This window comes from Narcine bancroftii, chromosome 6, assembly GCF_036971445.1.
Source record: "Narcine bancroftii isolate sNarBan1 chromosome 6, sNarBan1.hap1, whole genome shotgun sequence".
Taxonomy (NCBI): Eukaryota; Metazoa; Chordata; class Chondrichthyes; order Torpediniformes; family Narcinidae; genus Narcine; species Narcine bancroftii.
The window spans coordinates 5,198,327-5,218,903 of record NC_091474.1 but is presented as its reverse complement, the minus strand read 5'-3'; the positions used below and the strand labels follow the sequence as shown (position 1 = coordinate 5,218,903).

The 20,577-nt window shown below is 37.6% G+C and overlaps 1 protein-coding gene across 4 annotated transcripts in view; it reads right to left on the bottom strand.

The window, feature by feature from the left end:
• Nucleotides 1–20,577, bottom strand: part of rtel1 (regulator of telomere elongation helicase 1) — a 94,416-nt gene that overhangs the window by 28,885 nt on the left and 44,954 nt on the right. For all 4 annotated transcript variants that reach the window (XM_069883711.1, XM_069883708.1, XM_069883707.1 and 1 more), the window contains 11 exons: nt 17,267–17,364; nt 15,749–15,804; nt 13,968–14,042; nt 13,549–13,630; nt 9,257–9,389; nt 8,359–8,472; nt 5,516–5,556; nt 3,673–3,758; nt 2,810–2,887; nt 2,583–2,660; nt 25–171 (listed from right to left, as the gene is read on the bottom strand). In XM_069883711.1, the coding sequence (XP_069739812.1) occupies nt 25–171; nt 2,583–2,660; nt 2,810–2,887; nt 3,673–3,758; nt 5,516–5,556; nt 8,359–8,472; nt 9,257–9,389; nt 13,549–13,630; nt 13,968–14,042; nt 15,749–15,804; nt 17,267–17,364 (988 nt within the window). The remainder of the gene's footprint in view (nt 1–24; nt 172–2,582; nt 2,661–2,809; nt 2,888–3,672; nt 3,759–5,515; nt 5,557–8,358; nt 8,473–9,256; nt 9,390–13,548; nt 13,631–13,967; nt 14,043–15,748; nt 15,805–17,266; nt 17,365–20,577) is intronic.

Sequence of the window (20,577 nt, the reverse complement as noted above, 5' to 3'; positions counted from 1 at the left end):
CTTTATACTTTGTTTACACATTACCTGAACATTTCCAATGCATTTCCTTCTCATTTCATCAAGGAACTGCATCTTCAGTACTACTCTTGGGTCCATTCGTGGAGGAAACGGCAAACCAGTGATAATCACACCTCGTCCGTTCATGTCAGCAAAATCCAAGCCTTCACTGGCCTGTAGAATGCAAATGTAATAAGACAGAAACAGAGAAATTTAAATTGTAGGCACACCTTAAACAAACAAACAAACAAATAAATTGATTGATTCTGTCAAATTCTCTTCATGAAGACATGAAGAATTAGGATTCTATTCCACCCTTTTGCTGGAGCCCAAAATACTTTTCAGAGAATGCAAATCTACTTTTCACTTGTGTACTCCTGCTATGTCTTGCACAAATACATCTTATTGTTGCTGGATACATTTTTGTTACAGACTTTGATGTCATTTCTGGACCTTGAGTTATATTTTCCTAGACTTCCAATAATTGTTATCTTCACAACTAATCCTAGTTCAGACATTCCTTCCATTACTCCCCTGCAACTGCAATTTAGAACACGCTTGGATTTTTTTCCAGTTCTCTTTCCTTTGGATCTTGCTTCATTCGTATACTTCTGCCATTTTCTGTTTTGTTGTCTGAAAGTGAGATGTCCTGGAGATGAAATAACACCAAATGCCTCCATAAACGATAGAAGCAATCTTCTGTGGCTGACATAGTAAGTTAAGACTTGAATTAGATGTGTCCCAGAACCCCAGTGCCTTGTTTTAAATCATTTAAATCTTATGAATGATAGCTATGGTGATGCAGTGGTTCAATTGCTCAACGACTAACAGAGACGCTGGATGAGGAAGTTTAAATTCAGTTAGCAATTGGGAAGTTGGCATCGATAAAGTGAACCTGAGATTACTTGACAAATGAATGCAAATACGCTTTAAAATTTCACCGTTGATTTGCAAAGCGTGAGAACTCTGTTTCAGCAAAAAGCGATGCTACAGGCAGCTAGTCTACACCACAAGGGAGTCTGGCACATGGCTCACAAGTTGCACCTTTATACAAATTTCCAGTTTTCCTGAATATTCAAATTGAATTTGCCATATAAGTACATTTCTTATGATATTTCTTAGGATTTGTTATACTGGGTTGTGTCCTTACCCAATGATTAATAGTCTTTTACGGTCAGAGCCAAATATGGAGTTGTTGCTGTTCTTCACAATCAGCTTTACCCTGCTGAATCATCAACATGAAAGGAATGTTCTTTGCTTTTCCACCTTTTCATTACTTTAAGACTCAGATTCTCAGAACAATAACAGCTTGTCATAGTATCAGTGACCAGAAAAAAAAAGAGATCTGGCTTATTAATATCCTTCAGTGAGAAAATCTGCCATCTTTACATGGTCTGGCCTTTATGATTCCTGAGGGACTCCGTGTGGTTTACTTTTAAGTGCCTTTAAAATAGTCTGACAAGCCACTCAATTGTAGATGGCTCACCACCACCTTCTCCTGGGGCAATTAGGCACCTCTAATAGATGCTGGTCTTACTAGTGACACCAAGATTTCAAAACATCAGTAATAATTATTTCAAAACCCTACGTCTTCCAAACTACCTCCACCACTTTGATACCTTTCCGAAAACACACTTCTTTAATTACTTGACCCAAATTTTAGGGTTGGTTTTTCAATTTTCCCTTTGCTAGCTATAATGGGCATCTTCAAAGCAAACAAAAGTAATATATTTCTATTGATGCTTGTTAACTGTACCTGTACAAGCTGGCACTATCTTTACCTGGTAAAGTCAACATTTACAAGTATATTCAGAAATTACCAAAATAAACACAAAATTTGTCTCCAAGAGTAAATCAGTCTTACTTACAATTACAAGGGGCCTTGATGAGACTACATGTGATAATTATGATATTTTTAATCTGCAAAGGATATTCTTTCAGTGGAGGTGTGCACCAGATTTTCACCAGGTTGATTCCTGGTATGGTTGGTCATCAGTGGAGGTGGTAAGCTGGGTCTCTAGTCTCCAAAACTTAGATTGAGAGGTGATTTCAATGAAATTTACAGAATTCTTGGAGGGCACAATAATAGAGACGGACTTAAGATTTACCCTGTCTAAGGAATCCACAACTAAGTGTCACAGTCTTAAAATAAGGAGTTTTAATGAAAAGTTTTTTTTTTTAACCCCAAAGGCAATGAATCTTAGGAAAGGGTAATACAGTCTCAGCCACTGATTAATGCACAAAACAAACATTAATAAGTTTCTAAATATGTGGAAAGGGCATGAAAAGGATGTTTGAAGTAGAAGGTCAGTCTTGATCATGATGAATAGCTGAATGGTCTTGTCCTGTTCAAAAGATCTTCATGATCAGTGACAAAAATTATTTTATTACTGACATGAAACAATCACCATATAACAACTACAGTACGGAAACAGGCCCTTCTAGTCCGCACCAATTTAAGTGAACTCCACAAATCCCACAGAATCACATTTTATATTTAATAAATGACGCACAATTTAAAGATTACTTTGCCAATCAGGAAATAACATGTACTGTACAGATGCCAATGAATCTCATTCACTCACCTTTCCTCTGCACACTGCACAGAAACAAGCCCCATTTGATGCTGGATTATTTACTTTATCATAGTACGCATTGATAACCTGAAATAGATTTACCATTTGACGGTAAACACAGAAAGCAAAAGTCAACCATAGTAAAACTGTTCAGATAATTTTGTTTTTCATTAAAGTTAATGGAAATATCGAAAGTAAATTCATAGATCAGTAAAAGAAAGCAAAATTGATCAAACCTCTGTAAATAATCCTTTGCCCTTCACTTCCACAAATATAGGCTTAATTTCCTCTATTCTATTGGAAATTCCTTCTCCCTATTAGAAAGAATAGTTTAAAATGAAAACAAATTATTTTTCACAATGCTTTTGATAATAAAGTGGTTGTAGCCGAACGCTACAAAGAAACACACACACTCGCAGTGTGGGAGGTTAAGCTCTGAGATTTATTGAGGCTGGAAAGGCTCCTTTTATACAGTTGGAGTTCCCGCTGTTGGTTTGATTGGCTGACATCAGCTGCATGAATAACGATAGCGGGCGGGAACATTCTTGCATGTGAATACCCTTCTTCCCCAGCCTGTTATTGATGTGTTAGCTGAGCAGCTTGGCCAGCACCATTTTAGGGCTGCTGGTCTTGTACTGTTTCAGCTTTCAACCGCTCCGGTTCGCTGTGTTAAGCGTGTTTACTACTGCGCAATGTGCTGGCTCGATCTCTGCGGTGGCAGGCTGCCACTTTTCCCGATGGATGAGTGGGGAGAAATTTTGCTGAATGTTTTCTCCAACAAGCTGTACAATAAAGCAAAGAAATTTTTACTGATATTAATTATTATATGTGCTGAATGTGTTCGCTTCTTCCCCGTTTCATTCTACAATAGTGCCCTGAGGACCAGAATATTTTTCTGAAGAAATCTGTTCAGATGTAACAAACAGAAAAACTTCAAATGACACAACCTTATGAATCCATAAATGAACAGTGACTGACACAGGGAAAAAAATAAACAACTTTTCCAATCACCAGTCACTTCAAATATGTTAAAATGAACAGCAGATTAACCTTCAAATAAGACAAAACATAATGAAAGAAAATAAAATCGATCATTTACCTTCCAAAACTCTAGGCTTTTTTCCATGACAGGATATGATGGGAAGAACACCAACAAACCATTTGGCACCACTCGGCACAGATTTACTAGATGTGCAAAGGTGGAACAAAAATACTTGCATGAAATATTTGTTTTGAAGAGTTATTTAATATTTTGTCAAGGTTAGTAAAGAATCACTTCAATGTTTCATTTATTAGCTCTGGGAAAGAATGCTACACATATAGCCTGTAGTAGAAATAAACCTGTATGCAACCATAGAATATAAATATTTATGATGATAAATTTTACAGCTCAAAGGAATTTGAAGTTTGTCATGGTGGGGGACGGAGAGAGAGATGATGACAGCATACTAGGCAGAGACAATAAGGAATCTCTACTTTAAGAGATGGAATGAGACAGAGCTGTTGAGAGCTAAAGGCTGGAGGCTTCCTAGTTACCTTGTATGACAGGATTAATTCAAAAATTGAAACAGCTTCAGGGATAAAATTAAGCCTTTTCAGCAGTAAGCTTCTTCTCAGCCACCAAATTGAAACGGCCTTCATTAGGACCTCCTCCCAGCACACAAATCCCCAGCTCCACCTCTTCAAAATTCTTCCATGCTGTTTAAAGAGCTCTGGACTCTCCAGACAAGCAATCCATTGAGCACTACTGCATTATTCTGCCAATACGGATCTCTCTCACAAAGACAGGATTAGGGAATAAAACTTCAAAACTAAACACTGAAAATCTAAATAATTAAATGCTTGTAATTTCTGTTAAGGACTGGCACGCCAATTAAATGGGAGTTGGACATTTGGATATTTGATTAAAATGGTTTAAAAAAATAGAACAATCAGTTGACTGCATGCAAAAGCTAGATTAGCTTAAAGTACAAGTAACGGTGACCATGAAACAACTAAATATTTATAAAATCGAATCTAGTTAAACAAGAAACTATGCAGCATGCTATGACTAATGTTTACACAAAAATGCTGGAGAAACTCAGCAAGTCATGCAGTGATCTTTATGTCGCAAAGAAAAACATTCATAACCAACATTTCGAGCCTGAGCCCTTCATCAAGGTATGAGTAAAAAGCAAGTGTCTGAATAAAAAGATGGGGAGGAGCACAGGCCCAGACGTGGATACGAGTGGGAGGACGCAAGAGAAAAAAAAGCTGAGAAATGATAGGGGAGGAGATGGCTCACTGAATAGGGAGGGGAGTGAGTGCTGGAGGAAAGGTGACAGAGGGATAGGGAAGTGATGGACACAGAGGAGTGGCCTAACAGAATGTCCGGGTTCTCGTGCACTGCCAAACTAAGCCACTTACAAATTGGAAGAGCAACATCCAATAATCTGTCTGGGAACTCTCTAACTGGATGGCATCACATGAACTTCTCCAGTTTCCATTAGGCCACTTCAGCTTTTTTCTCATGCCCTCCCACCCATATCCACCTGTGACCTCTTGCCTGTGGGCTTGTGTTCCTTCCCTCTGCCTTGCCCCCCCCCCCCCCCCCCACCAAATCTAGCACCAACCTGATTTTTACTCACACTTCGATGAAGGGCTCAGGCCCGAAACGCTAGTGATGTATCTATCATTGCCCATTGCCACATAAAGAACGCTGTGATCTGCTGAGTCACTGCAGTATTTTTGTGTACTAAAATTCAATCTAGTTCACCAACATCCATCAATGAAGGAAATCTGCCCTCTGAACCCATCTGACCTATATATAAATAAACAGCAAGGTGGATGGACTTAAGGGGTCAGTCAATATTTTGATAAAAGCATTTGAAGCTTTATTTTATTCTGAAAGGCACTAGGAGCAACTAGGAATGGAGGACAATACAAAAAAACCCCTGACTTACCCATTGTTTTTCCTAGGGAAGACATGTACTCAGGTGAAAATCTAAAGAGTGAGAAAAGTGCCCATTACTAACAGTGATAACAGGCTTTTTTAATGTAGAATCACACTTGATAATTTAGATGTGAGACATTTTAAAAATCTCAAATTAATAAGAAAAAGTAACAAACTATTGGCAAAAGGAATCACAGCTGGTGCTTAAATGAACTGTAATTAAACAATCACAGAATTTCAACTGACATTCCTTTCCATAACTACACAGCACTATTCAGATACAAATAAATGTTTAAAACTTCTGTGGTTTTCAAAATTCATTTATGACTTTTGGAAAACAATTCATTGATGAATATATTCAAATTTTAGAAGTATCATGGTTGACTGAAGTATGACATACTTGCAGACTCTGTTCCTTTATTGTGGAATGCCGATGGGAAACCAAATGCAGACTCATTTCTAATGAAAGCAAGTCTCAAATAAGCAAGGGCTGAGTTCTGCTGTTCCTTACCTTTACTCCAACCAGCCCCTGTATTTAAAAGATCACCTTTTGCACTTTCCATAACAAGCTTCCACTACTAGATGCATCCTCCCTTCACGATTTCACAGTCCAATTCCCCGTCTTATGGCATTTTCTCATGCGGATGGAAAAGATGCAACACTAATTCTTTCACCCTTTGCCTTGTCATGTCAACCCCTTAATCTCATGTAATGGTGCGAGAATAACAACCTGAATCTCAATATAAATAAGACAAAGGATATGATTCTGGATTTCAGGAGGAAGAGGGACGACCACTCTCCACTACACATCAATAACTCTGTAGTGGTGAGAGTATCAAGCTCATTGGAGTCCACATAAGTAATGACCTATCATGGATGCACAACATCTCCTCACTTGTCAAGAAGGCACAAGAGCAACTGTACTTCCTGTAAAGACTGAGGCAGGCAAGGCTACCAGCCACCCTCTTGTTGACTTTCCACAGGAGCTCTATTAAAGTTCTGCTGACTGCATCATAGGTTGCTGTATAGTACTGGATTGGAGATCAACCCACAGTACCACAAGAGTGGCAGAGAAGATCACTGGGGTCTCCCTTCCCCCATCAATGTGATCTACCAGGCCCGTTGTCTGAAGAGGGTTCACAAAATTGTTAAGGACCCTTACCATCCTGCATATAGCAACTACCAGTTACTCCCATACAGAAGTATCAGAGCCAAAACCACTAGGCTGAGAAACAGTTTCTTCCTAAGGGCAGTGAGAATGCTGAACGACTCATAAAATCCCTCCGAGAATCTACTATTATTTAACAATATTTGTTTATTTTTATACCTGTACATGTCGCTTGTAAATATGTGTGCTCTGTCTTTATATGTGTTTGCATGTTTTTACTCAAAGAACCGAAGAATGCCTCTTTTGTTCTGTTGCACTTTACAACAGTATAATAATAAACTTGAACTAATCATAAATAAACCCTTTGTTTTCTCCATCCTCCCTGTCACCACCTTCCTTTAAACTTAAAATTTTGCATTTTTCCTTTTGTTGTTCTGACAAAAGGTTGGCAACATGAACTATTAACTTTTATTTCTTCAGATGTCACCTGATCTGTTGAGCGCTTTATGCATTTTCTACTGTTAATTCAGATTTTCAACATCCTGCTGTTTTTATTGATTTTTAAATCTCCACATTCGTTGCAATATGAACACGTACTCAGCATGCAGCAATCTCGATTTAATTCAAAATGCTCACTCATTGGTTCTGTTGCCATAGTGAGCAAGAGCCACCTCTATGAATGAGAGCAAGGATTGTGAATTTTGTAATTTTCTGACATGTCTGAGAGCTATCTTTGGCTTGGCTTCGCGGACAAAGATTTATGGAGGCTCGTTTGTAGCTGACAAGTCCGATGCGGGACAGGCAGACACGGTTGCAGTGGCTGCAGGGGAAAATTGGTGGGTTGGGGTTGGGGGTTGGGTTTTTCCTCCTTTGACTTTTGTCAGTGAGGTGGGCTCTGCGGTCTTCTTCAAAGGAGGTTGCTGCCCGCCGAACTGTGAGGCACCAAGATGCACGGTTGGAGGCGATATCAGCCCTTCAACCACTGGTCCATACCAACCAAGTTGCCTGCCTAAACTCATCCCATTTGCTTGCATTTTGCCCATATCCCTCTAAACCTTTCTATTTTAAGGACATAAACCCACCTTTACCACGGGGAATTCATTCCACATAACTACCAACCTCTGTAAAATAAAAGTGCCCCTCAAGTCCCTTTAAATCTTTCCCCTCTCATCTTAAATCTATGACGTCTAGCTTTCGACTCCCCTATCCTGGAAAAAAGGGCAATGACTATTTACCTAATTACCGCTCTTTCTCCCTATGCTCAAGGTCAAAAAATCCCAGCTTTTTCTTATAACTATATTCTCTAGTCCTGTCAACATCTTTATGAATCTTTTCTGAACCCTTTCCAGTTAATGACATGATTTTGATAAATGGGCAGCCAGACCGCACATTCTTGATATCATACTTGGGAGTGTCAATGTCTTTTACAGTTTTAATTTGATATCCAAACTTCTGTACTCAGTGCCCTGACCAATGAAAGTAAGTGCATTGAGTGAACACAGATCCCTGACCCACACTAATGGTGACAGGCATCAAATCAGAAAAAAAACACATCTCCACAATCACCCTTATCTCTTAACACCAAGGCAATTTTAAAGTCAATTTGCTACCTAGATTGGAAGAAGATTCTGTGTAACAAAGACTTTTAAAAACAGATCTAGTTTAGAAATCAACATAACTGTCAAATTCCCAGTAAATTATAACAATGTTTTATTTGTCATTTCAAAAAAGCACTTGCATTCTACCTTGTGTTATAGCCAGAGCTCAACTGGACTCCATCAGGTCCTTTTGGAACAATCCCAATCCATATTTGATGTTTGTTAATTACATGAGGATTTTCCAGGCATACTGGGAAAGGACTTAAAGAGATATTACAGCATTAATACCAATTTAATATTGGTACACATATATATTTCTGCAAAGAATAAACAAGTATTTTAAGACTGGAATGCTTAACACACAAATTTAAATTAAAGGAAACATTTAAATTTAGACATACAGCACGGTAACAGGCCCTTACGGCCCACAAGCCCGTGCCACCCAATTACACTCAATTAACCTACAACCCCCAGCATATTTTGAAGGGTGGGAGGAAACTGGAGCCCCTGGGGTAAACCCATGCAGATACAGGAGAATGTACAAACTCCTTATGGAGAGCACAGGATTAGAACCCTGGTCCCAATCGCTGGCGCTGATGCACTAACTGCTACGCTCAATTATTTAATATTAACAAAAATTATTCCAAGTATCAGAAGGAGAAGGGCTCCATCTGATATCTTTCCCAATTTATATACTGGTAGTTTTTTTGGGACAAGTCAATAGATATATATTTTTAAAGATTCAATCACCTTCAATTTGCAGTTATGGCTTACATTTGTATAATGTTACTGGATATTATTCTTTCAAAATAATATTACCAAACACTAGTTAAAATTTTAAACAAAATAATTGAGAGGTGTGACTCTTAATCATTGTTTCATTTTGGACCATTATTGAAAATATCCCTGAATATTTAGACTTGCTTAACTTAAAAATTATATTTATTTTATACAACTAAATTGTCAGCAGATTTCAGCTGGTAATGTGAAAAACAGGCAAATGATTGAGCAATACTTTCCTCCATCATTCAACAACCAGACTCACATTTGCATTTCTGATGTGAAGGAGGACAGTGGAGCAAGGGTACCACTTGTGAGGATAATGGACCGAATCCCCTGGCGAACTAGATCAGCCATACTGTAACCAGGGCAGAAGCACCAATAACTTAAAATTTTTCCTGTCAAAATAATCATGCTTTTTACAATAAGATACCACAAATGAATGCATGCAATACATCTAGAGAAGATATTATCAGATATATTAGCAGCTAAATGACAGACATCTAAGTTTCACCAAAACATTATCTGTCTCAGTATTTTACATGTCTTTTCTGCAACCTAAGTTCTGAGGAACGTACACAAAACAAAAATTTATATACTAGGCCTGTCACTGGTCCTAAATACTGGAATTTCTGCCTAGCAGTTCTGAGGCAGTGCTTTCACCACAAGGGATGCTGGAATTCAAGAAGATGGATCGCCACTCATCAGCTTCTAAAGGGTAGTTAGGGATGGCAAAAAGTGATGGCCTTGCTATAGATACCCTGAACAAAAACAAATACCAACGATGGTGATTACTTATAGGAAAAGTTGTGAATGTCATACCCAGTGTAATCTCGAGGCAGAAATATACAGCAAGTCCTTGAGTAACGTCGTTTCGTTATAACATTGAATAGAAAAAAATACCAAATAAAATGCCACAGCATTTTACCGTGATATGAAATTGATTTTGTTTAACACTGTTTGACTTCAAGTAGCTCTTCCCAAGAACATATCGACAACATTAAGTGAGGATCTGCTGTCTACCCATAAGTATGTAACATGCATCTTTTGTTATCCAGTAAACATGCTACCCATAATTGGACACAAACATTAGATCTAAATATTATTTTTAAACAAGTTTCAAGGTATATAAATATGGGAACTGTGCAACTTTTTTTCTCCAAAATTCTCTTATATAATCAACCCCTTCATCTATGAACAATGCACCTTTTAAAACTCAATTCAGAATGCTACATTGTGAGAAACTATTATAAATAAAGGGTCATTCGCCATGATACATGTAATTAAGAAAACACACAGAACCTGTTCTTAGTGGGTACTGCTATCGACAGATCTCTTGCACCTTTCTCATTGCCCTCCACATTTTACCTCAAATATTTATCCAGTTTTCCTGAGAAAAAAAAAAATCATTCTACTTTATCCTTGTGGCCAAGTATTTCACGCTGTGTGAAGAAATGCCTCCTTATTTTCCTCCACAAAAGTTTATGAATTTAAGTTTTTGATGGTCCAACCAGCATGTGGCTTTATTGCTGCATTAAAACCCTTAGAGTTACATAAATCTTCATTTTTTGGAAGATAACTTCTGAAAATTTGTCACAGTACATTACTGTATTGGAGGATTTAAACCATGCTTTAGCTTCTGCAAGGCTGAGAATCAGTAACCTGCTTTGAGCCTCAGCAGACATAAGCTAAATTCTACCATGGGGCTCAGAGATGCAGTTATCTGACAAAAAAAGACATTTGTGTACCAAGAACGTTTAATCTTCCTGCTTGTTAGTATATTGGTCACAGACTGTCAGACAGCGGCCTAACCTTGAAGCAAAATAAACCAAGGGATAAGCTAGAAAGTTGTATTATTCGATAGAAGCCTAGGCATGCTAGTTTGCTCGCTTATCTTTCTTTTTGTGCTGGGAATAGGTGCTTGGGTAAGCAGTTTTTGGGTAATATAAGCCATGGTCCCGCTGCTGAAGTTTGAGACTCTCCGAGAGGTGGCAACATCTCTCAGCAAGAACTTCTAGAGTCCAGCCAACGTCCCGGTCGGGGGAGGTGGAGAAGCTGCTACCGGTGCCCCGACAAGTGTGCAGTCGTTGCCTCACCTCGGCAGTTGGGACCAGTCCAGGCGTTGATAAGTATAATGGGGGGGGGGTTATTTTGTGTAGTTTTCTGATGTAATATTGTAATCATACCATTTTAATTTTTTTTTCTTTAAATGTAATTCTCTATTGTATTCATGTTATAAATTTTTAAATAAAGTCTTAAAGAAAAAAAGATAAGTATAATTGGGAAGGGCTTGCATATTGTAGTTTGATATCAGCTTTAGAATCTATCATAAAGATTTGTATAAACTGGAGTGCTCTCGGCGTGTGTGTCTATTTTCTTTCGGTAGCTCAAACACTGTGACCAATCTAAAACGAACAAAGTGAGAGGTACGAGTTTACCCAGGACAATTACATAAACAGTAATGTGAAGGGCCTTGACCTGAAATGTTAACTCTCCATTTCCCTCGGTGGCTGCTGCCTGTCCTGCCGAGTTGCTCCAGCAATTTGTTTTCTACTCCAGATTCCAGCATTCACAGTTTGTGTTAACGTGGATATTTTATTTCTTAGATAAATTATGTTTGACTTATTTGTTCATCCTAACAAATACATTCAATCATAAACAATATATTTATTAAGCTACTTGCTCTGGCTACATGACAGCCAGTTGTCTTTCCTGATCAAAGCTACATGACACTTTTTAAATCAGCTGTAACTTAAACACATACCAGTACCTGTAGTAGGTTGCATAAACAATTCCATGCTTATGAATAATTTACACACAATTTCATTCCTCTGGTGAATTTTAAAATCAGGAGGCTTCAAACACCACCAAGTACCATTTGTAAAAAAAATGAAGCTCACAGGAGCCCAATGAAATACTCAACCATTTATCACTGTAATGAAAAGAAGTAAATTTCCTGGCAACTTTTCATGAATGTTTTAAAATGATGCTTTCTTTGAAAATGGAGTCCTCTGGTTTTATTTATTTATTTTTTTAAAACACACAGGGCCAAGATTAAAAAGAATACAAGTTCATTAACAACACTGGAAACAAGTCCACAGGCTATTCTGATTGTGCCTAGTTACTTTTTTCTTGGTTTTGGGGTAGGCCCCAACTCTATATGCCTCTTCCATTGCTTCCTCCCACACACTTCCCAATTACAGTCTCTTCTGCACTCGTTTGTTTCTCTTGAAAAGTAATTTGCAGTGTGGCAGATTATGTTATATTTATATTATGTATAGATATGTTTTTGGAAGATAGATTGTGGGGTTTTTAGTTAGGTCACACACAGATACAAACACTTCACCACACAGATCTCATTTAAAATGCCAGAGCTTGACTTAAGCCAGACAGTCTAGGCTCCAAGTGCCTTTGCAAAAACTTTGAAGAATAACTATTGAGACTTCACAAGTAGATGTTAATTGGAACATGCTGTGAAAGCAACTAATGAATGGACTCAGAAGATTGGGTCTGGTGCTGCAGTCTGGGTGCAGTTTGCTGTTCTAAGAGGATCATGTGGTTTTCTGTGTGTGAGAGAGAGAGAGAGAAAGAGAGAGAGAGAGAGAGCAACACCTGGGAGTGGAACAGGACAAGCTGGCAAACTTGTTTGAAGACAGGTTGAGTTCTTAGTTCAGCCTGTTCAAATGCTTGTGGTCAATACAAGAGGAGATGGCTGACTGTATGATGTTTCACTTGAAATAAGGGAAACAAAAAGGAACACTGTAGTGACCTGGAGGAAAGAGGTTATCATCTGGAAATCCCTGATGGGGCAAGTTTCTTCAGCAAGACACTGAAGTGGTTGATTGGAAGGAATCAGTTTGTGTCCAAGAAGGACAAGGGAAGGGGTACAACCACCTGCAAGTACTCCTCAAAGTTATATATCATTATTTGGAAATATTGCTAGTCCCAAATCGTGGAACTCCCTATCCAATAATATAAAGGGAGTATTTTCACCAGAATTGCAGCGATTCAAAGTATTGGGTCCCTATCACCTTTTCAAGGTCAACAGGTATGGGAAATAACTAAGTTGCAAAAAATCAATATAAAGCAAATTAAAATAGCGACTGATAATAAATTTCCTTAACCAAAAAGTGATTGGAATGCAAAACCAATTACAGCATGGAGTAGATGAAGGAAATTGCAGAGATTCATTTTAGGGACAGCTAGATAAATACCTGGTGAAGAAAGGCATCAATGCTGGTAAAGTTTGAATGTGGAAGTTTGCATGCAGTGTTAATGCAAACATGAACCAACTCGGTGAAATATTCTATTTCCATTTTGCAAAATTTAAAATAGTTTCACTAATTGGTGACATTAGTGCAAGAAAAATGAAACTTTCTTAGCATCTTCCTAGATCCATCAGAATAATTTCTTTGAAATGCAGCAATTTGTTACAAGTTGAGACATATGGCAATTATTTTCCATCTTTTATGATGTCACAAACACCAAAATTACATTTCTTTTCATTAATAGTAGAATCATACATTGGTAGTTACACTATTCCTACTAGGTTTTTACCTTGTTTTCTTGTAATTGACGAAGTCCATATATCAGTTCTCTGCTGCTTTTTGTTCCCACTATTATCTAGGTGAATGTGAACCTATAGAAATTAAAAACTGAATTTGTTTGTACATCAGTAAAATGGAAGTAAGTTGTTAAAACACTAAGAAAGATTAAAAATTATGAGTAAACCGACAGTAAAGTTACCACCATCATTTTAAGGGTGGTGAACACATATACATATATAGTTCTAAATATGCAGTACTATACTGTAATTTTCAGAATCTGAATAAATTTAATTATACATTTTTCATACACCTCACAAGGACATGAATAAAACAACTGATAGTTTTATGAAACAATTAAACACTTTATGAAAGTCATGATGATTTAACAAGTCATAACATGGTTGAAACAAAATAAATTTAAGAAATAACCTTGTAATGTTTGGCTGCACTTTGTTGCATTGTGTCTTGGGTAGTACCCTCAGGGGGATCAATGCAAAAAACAAGCTGAAAGAAAAAGACCTATTGTAAAATTGATTTATTATAACATTGTGATCTCACAGTGGATGACACAGTGCCACACCAGAAAGAACTACTGCCTCTCAGCTCTGCTGCTGTCCTTCGGTGCTGTAGAGTTTTAATTCTCCTCCTGACCATGTGAATTTCCCCCCAAATGCTCAAGCTTCTTTCCACATTCAAGGATCAGCTGTTTGGTAAGTTAATTGGCCGCTGTAAATTACTCCTAATGTGGGAGAGTGGTAGAAGAATTGAGGGACATTGATAGACATGTGAGAATTGATTACAGAGAAATACACTGGGGAATGTAATCAAGAGAATTGCTCTCAGATTCAGTGGATTGAACAGCGATGATATTCCTAATTTTTGAACTGTAGAACATTACAATCAGGAACCTGCAGTTTTTTTTTCCCCCCACTTCCACCCTTTTAAAACCTGGGTTGGAAATTGGTCCTAATGTTTGGTCACTCTGTGCCATTATTTCCTTCATCACCTATTTATGCTACCCAGTCTCTGTGATTCAGTGTAGTTTTCTTCCAGCGTCCTCAATGCTATCCTCCTCCTTCTGGCTTCATTTGGAGAGGAAGTTGCAGAGGAAATGGTCTCTTTGGAATGCTGAAAGGGATGGGATGTCTATTGTATCTGACCGATGATGAGCCTTTCAACATCACTTCTTTAATCATGGCTTTCCTTCATTATGGTTGAAAGAGCTCTCAACAACGTCATCCATTTGTTGTACCAATGCTCTCACCCTCTCTTGTCCCAGTGAGAAGAAGAGGATTTTCTTTATCCTCATCAGACACCCACTAATGAATCATTCCCTTATCACTGGAACTTTCTAAATGATCCTACCATCACCAGATATGCCTTCTGCTCCTTTTCAGCATTTTCGAAGATTGCTCGCTTCCCAATGTTTCCCTCTCACAGCATCTTTCTTACAATGGTAGATAGAAGCCTCACCTCTCCTTTTCCTCTTCCATTCCCACATCCTTAGCTCCACTATGAGGATACCCAAGCTAGTTGTGAAGCTTCAATTCACTTGCAATTCTTCCACATGATGCACTGCATCTGGTGCCCATAACAGACACTGGAGAAATTAAATACACATTGACCAATTGCTTTGCAGAACACTTTCAATCAGTCTGCAAAGGTGACCCTGAATTTCCAGGACATAGCACTTTAATTCTCCCTCCTACTTGCAAGCTGATCATATATGACCACCAGCACTGTTAAAATGATGCCTGTTATAAGTTCAAGGTTCATCAACCAATTTGGATAAAGTGCAAACCACACAACTACCGGTAGATACTGAACTAAATTTCAAGTAATCATTGCTTTTGTTTTTCTTCTTACACAGATATTTTTGCATTTTTGTTTCCACCTGTTCCTTTATTTATTTTCCATTCAATAGTTACTTTGACTCTATCTATATCCTATCACAAACATTTCCGCCATTTCTCTTCTCTGAAACTTAAAACGCATTTATTGTCCCCACTTATGAAAAAATGACTTTTTCTCTCCAGGAATGTTGGCTTTGTGCTGAATGCTTCTGGGATCTTTGCCTTTGTTTCAGATTTCTAGTATCTGTAGTTTTGTTTTGCTCTAGTTAAAGATGGAAACACTGCTTGATGCAGAAATGAGCTTCAAAGGTAATGCTTAAAATCTTATGGTTCTGCAATGTGACAAAAACATGTTACCTGCAGAATATCAACCAGCTTTTGCAATCCATTTGTGTTGGTGAATATTCCACCACCTAGGATAAGTGAAAAAGAATGTATTTTAATCTCAATTTCCAATGTTATCACTGTCTTAACCAACAACGTCTTGATAACTTTCTGCAAAGAACAGTGGGTGAAAAGAAAGATGAGTAGCTTCAATATCAGAAGCAGATGATAGATGTTGGTTGTCGAGTTTTATATTATTTGTATCATTCTAAGTAAATAGAAAATTATGACTAAAGAACAAACATGAATTAGAATACTAAAAAGGTGCATGCACATGTATAAAGTTATTACAATTAACATTTTCAATAATCTAGGTCATTACAATTCAATTAACTATTACAAAATGACTTTAAACTATTAAAATATCTTTATGGAGCTATTTATAGCAAATAACACATCTCTTTGCCTTTTGATTCTTAAATGAAGAAAATAGATTTTTATCTCTAATATTCACCAGTTCATTCCTCTAAATTATATTAGCTAAAATATTTAACACGTTAAAAAGTGCATCGCTCTATACAAATATTTATTTCATTTTTATATACTTTGAAGATTTATTTATATGTTTTTGTGATGAAAGTTAAGGAAACCATTTGAAATGGAGCAGGCAAGAAATTCTTTGGCATCTAGAGAGATGTATCAAATTGCATGGTATGGAGGGTTAAAGAACTTGCTCAATTCCCATTTCCACCATTCTTTAATGGCTAAAAATTACACATTTCTGTCATTCAAGTCTTGAGGCGTCATGTACAACTAAACCAGTCTTACTGAAAAGTCTTCCTATCACACATACTGTTCCTGCAGAATGTGCTGAGGAAAACTCAAAGGTTGTGGATCTTGTTTGTATATTGTTGGGCAGGGAGGTGGTCATCATTAGCTGCTTGATTTGGTTGGGACAAGGAAAACCAGGATGCCTCTGGCTTGGTGACTGTGGGTGGATAGCATGAGGGTATGGCTGCTCCCTTTAGGGTAAGTGCAAGAAAAGAGTTTCCCACTTGTTCTCCTGAATTTACAAATAAGATGTCACTTGCAAGACAGTCATCTGAGGGCCCCAGCCATATGCATGAAAATGATGAATGTGTCATCCAAGTGTGTACTTCACTGGAAATCAATGAGCATGTTATGAAACTTTGTGTATTATTAGCCAAGATTCCAGATTCCACTATTGCCTGGTTGCACTTTGAGAAAACTTTTCCAATAATAGGTATTTTAAATTTAGACACAGAGCACAGTACAAGCCCTTTCAGCCCACGAGCCCATGTCACCCAATTACACCCAATTGGCCTACAACTCCCATACGTTTTGAAGGGTGGGAAGCACCCAAAGGAACCCAATTCAGTCATGGGGAGAATGGACAAACTCTTTACGGACAGCGTCGGATTTGAACTCCAGTTGCTGGCGCTGTAATAGCATTGCGCTAACCACTACATTAACTACATCACCCCTATTATGTGTATGAGGTACAAAAAAAAGCAGAGCACGTATACTTACGTTCTGACAGAGCACTAACGATCTGTTCCAGTGCTTCTAAAATTGCAGACTTACTTTGGAATGTAATTTGAGCTTTTGCAAATAATTCAAAGATGAAACTGTAAATAAATATTATATCATATTAATTTGAGAAACTCAATCAACTGCACAAAATGTTTAAAATGTCTACATGAAACACCCCAAGATTTAACATACTTAAATGGACTATAATTTTTTCTTTAATTGCAATGTCCTGTTGCAGTTCAGGATCGTATGGCCCTCTCCACTTGTCCATACAATTAAAAAAAGCAACTTGTATTCATTAAATTCCAAATCACTGGCACATATAAAACTGCATTCCCCTCTGATCATAATGCTTTAGGAAAGTTATGAAGGTCTTAAAGCAGGTGCAAAAAAATTAAGACTTTCCAGGTTCATTGTATGGACTTGATTGATTAGGCTGGGATTGTACTTCTCAAAGTAAAGGTTGAGAAGAGATAAGATCAAATCATTCAAAATAATAAATCAGAGTAGATAAAGAAAAAAAATGTTCCTCTTGATAGAAGGATTAAGAACTACAGAATGCAAGATGAAGGCAGTCGTGGAGCTATGGAAGATACAATGACTGATGTAGTAATGTTGATTCAGCAAAAAACTAGACATGATTTAAGTTGGGATAGGGGTAAAAGGAAGGTAGAGAGTATCCTTATCAAAAACATGGGAATCAAGCAACAACGACATCTGGAAAGATTGGAAATCAATTCCCCAGATTTTATCTTGAAATGAGACTGGGATTTTATGTTTTATTTTGCCTTTCCCATGATATCATTTACTTTTCAGGTGGGATGAAAGGTACACACGCGGTGAGTAACAAGGACACATGCCACTATACAGGACAACCATTGTTGTACAAAGGTTTAAAGTAAAATGACACGATCCAGGTCATAGAAATTGAGAGAAATGAGCACTCAGATATGCACAACCTTTACACCAATTTGAGAAGCTACAATTACAGTGTCTGCAGACTTGCGCTTTTCACTTCTGCCCTCCTATCCACCTTTGGCTTATTGGCTGTTGGTCTGTGTTCCTGCACCTGTCCCTTCTTCCATCTTCTCCCACCTTTTAATTCAGATGCCTGCCTTTGTTCATACCTTGACAAAGGATTCAGGCCCAAAACATTAGTTATATCTTTGTCTCCAATGGATGTTGCGGGACCTGCTGGGTTTCTCCAGTACTTTTGTGTATCAATGGTAAACTAGGAGACGTTTTATGGAAGTATTCCAAAGCACAGAAGACCAAGTCTACTGGACCTTTCCCATTCACTGTCAATAGGGCTCATCATGCACTGGGGGGGATATTTTCTGTTGCAGTAGTGGCACACTTAACAACAATAGTTTTAATAGAATGCAGGTGCCTCACATGCTGTGCCCTGCAGAGTTGCTGGCAGAATTACTCCCACAAAAACTTGTCCAAGAGACCTCTTCTCCACCTCCTCTTTCTTGTGCAACAAGCCTGCCTGAAACTTAGTGATTGATATCTGATCATTTTCCTAGACTTGCAATTGTCTATTAATACTCTCATAGCAACTGCTCTATTCAAAAGCCTTGACAAACCACTGCCTATGAACTTCAGCCATTTCAGCTTGTGAAGGTTATTCCAAAGTAATTGTAATTGATCATCCCTTTAAATCACATTGGTGAGTTCTTTTTGCTGCAGTTTTGTGACATTAATGCTGGTTCGAGAGTTTAGTAGCAATTTGGCAGAGTTAGTTTTTAAAATTGAATTATTATCACAATGACATATATTTCTAGCAGACATTAGTTTATTATTCTTATCAAGGTGGCTTGACTTGAGCTGCTTTGGTTCATGCAGTAAAAGTCAAAAAAATCCAGATGCCAGAAATCCAGACCACCCGAGAATCTGGACTCTCAAACTTTTTTAATTTCGTAGGCATCTGTGTGAGTGCATAAGTGTCACAGATGGAGAGCAGCAACAAGTGACTGTGCTTAATACAGGTAATCTTATCACAAAGAAATTCATTTGTTTACTGTATTTTTCTTCTACAATGTTCATTTTAAATTTCAGCATTTCATGCTCTTCTTTTATAGTGAAAAATTTCATTTACATTTTTGTCGTTGGCTTTATTTGTCTTTCAAACTGCTCTTTTTGATAAATGAAGCATGCTGTATTTGCTAATGAATAAACTATCAAAATGATCTCTTCCTTATTCCTCCTTAATTTTTAAAGGACTGCCTGAGAATCTAGAAAATCCAGACCAATCCAAACCCCGAGCAGTCTGGATTTTTGATTATTACTTTCATGCATTAGGTGCCATTCATAAATTTTACACCCAAGCCAGAACGCACTGGACCCAGATTGTGTGAGTACTCAAATAAATAAGTAAAACTGTGGATCGGAATAAAGCAGAATTGTAAATCTAGTTGAATCAGGAACACAGCATGCTCAAATGGAGGAACATCTAGAGAACGTAGCTTGGAGTACATTTCATCCATACATAGATGGTTTTAAATCAAGAATCACTTCCCTTTTAAAATGACTTACATGTGAGTTTACACCATCTACAAGGCAGACATGGGTTGGCATTTTCTTTTTTAAATTTTAAAAAAAATTTTCGCACTATGAACCACGTTAACCAAAATACAAACATTTCCCTCTTGAATATACAGTGTCTTTTTCTCCCCTTTTCCCCCCTCCCTTCCCTCCTTCCCAACCCCCTCCCTACCCACTAAATGTTCAACATATACAATACAATAAACCCATTAAACAATGTCATCACACAATGAAAATAAATAAGAAAATTGTGTCATCTACTTTTACACACTGGGTCAGTTCATTTCGTCTTCTTCTCATTCTATCTTTTTAGGGGGTGGAGGTCTGAGGCAAGCTCTCTCTGTTATGTTCCATGTACGGTTCCCAAATTTGTTCGAATACTGTGACTTTATTTTTTTTAATTATATGTTATTTTTTCCAATGGAATACATTTATTCATTTCCATGGACCATTGCTGTACTTTCAGTCTCTCTTCTGATTTCCAAGTTGACATTATACATTTTTTTGCTATAGCTCAGGCTATCATAATCAATCTTTTTTGTGCTTCATCCAGTTTGAGGCCTAATTCTTTACTTCTTATATTACTTAGAAGATCTCTGGATTTTTTGGTCTGTTGCTTTTTGTGATTTTATTTAATACCTGATTTAGATCTTCCCAAAACGTTTCCACTTTCTCACATGCCCATAATGTACTATTGTTCCCATTTCCTTCTTTCAGCAAAAACATCTATCTGATAACGTTGGATCCCATTTATTTAACTG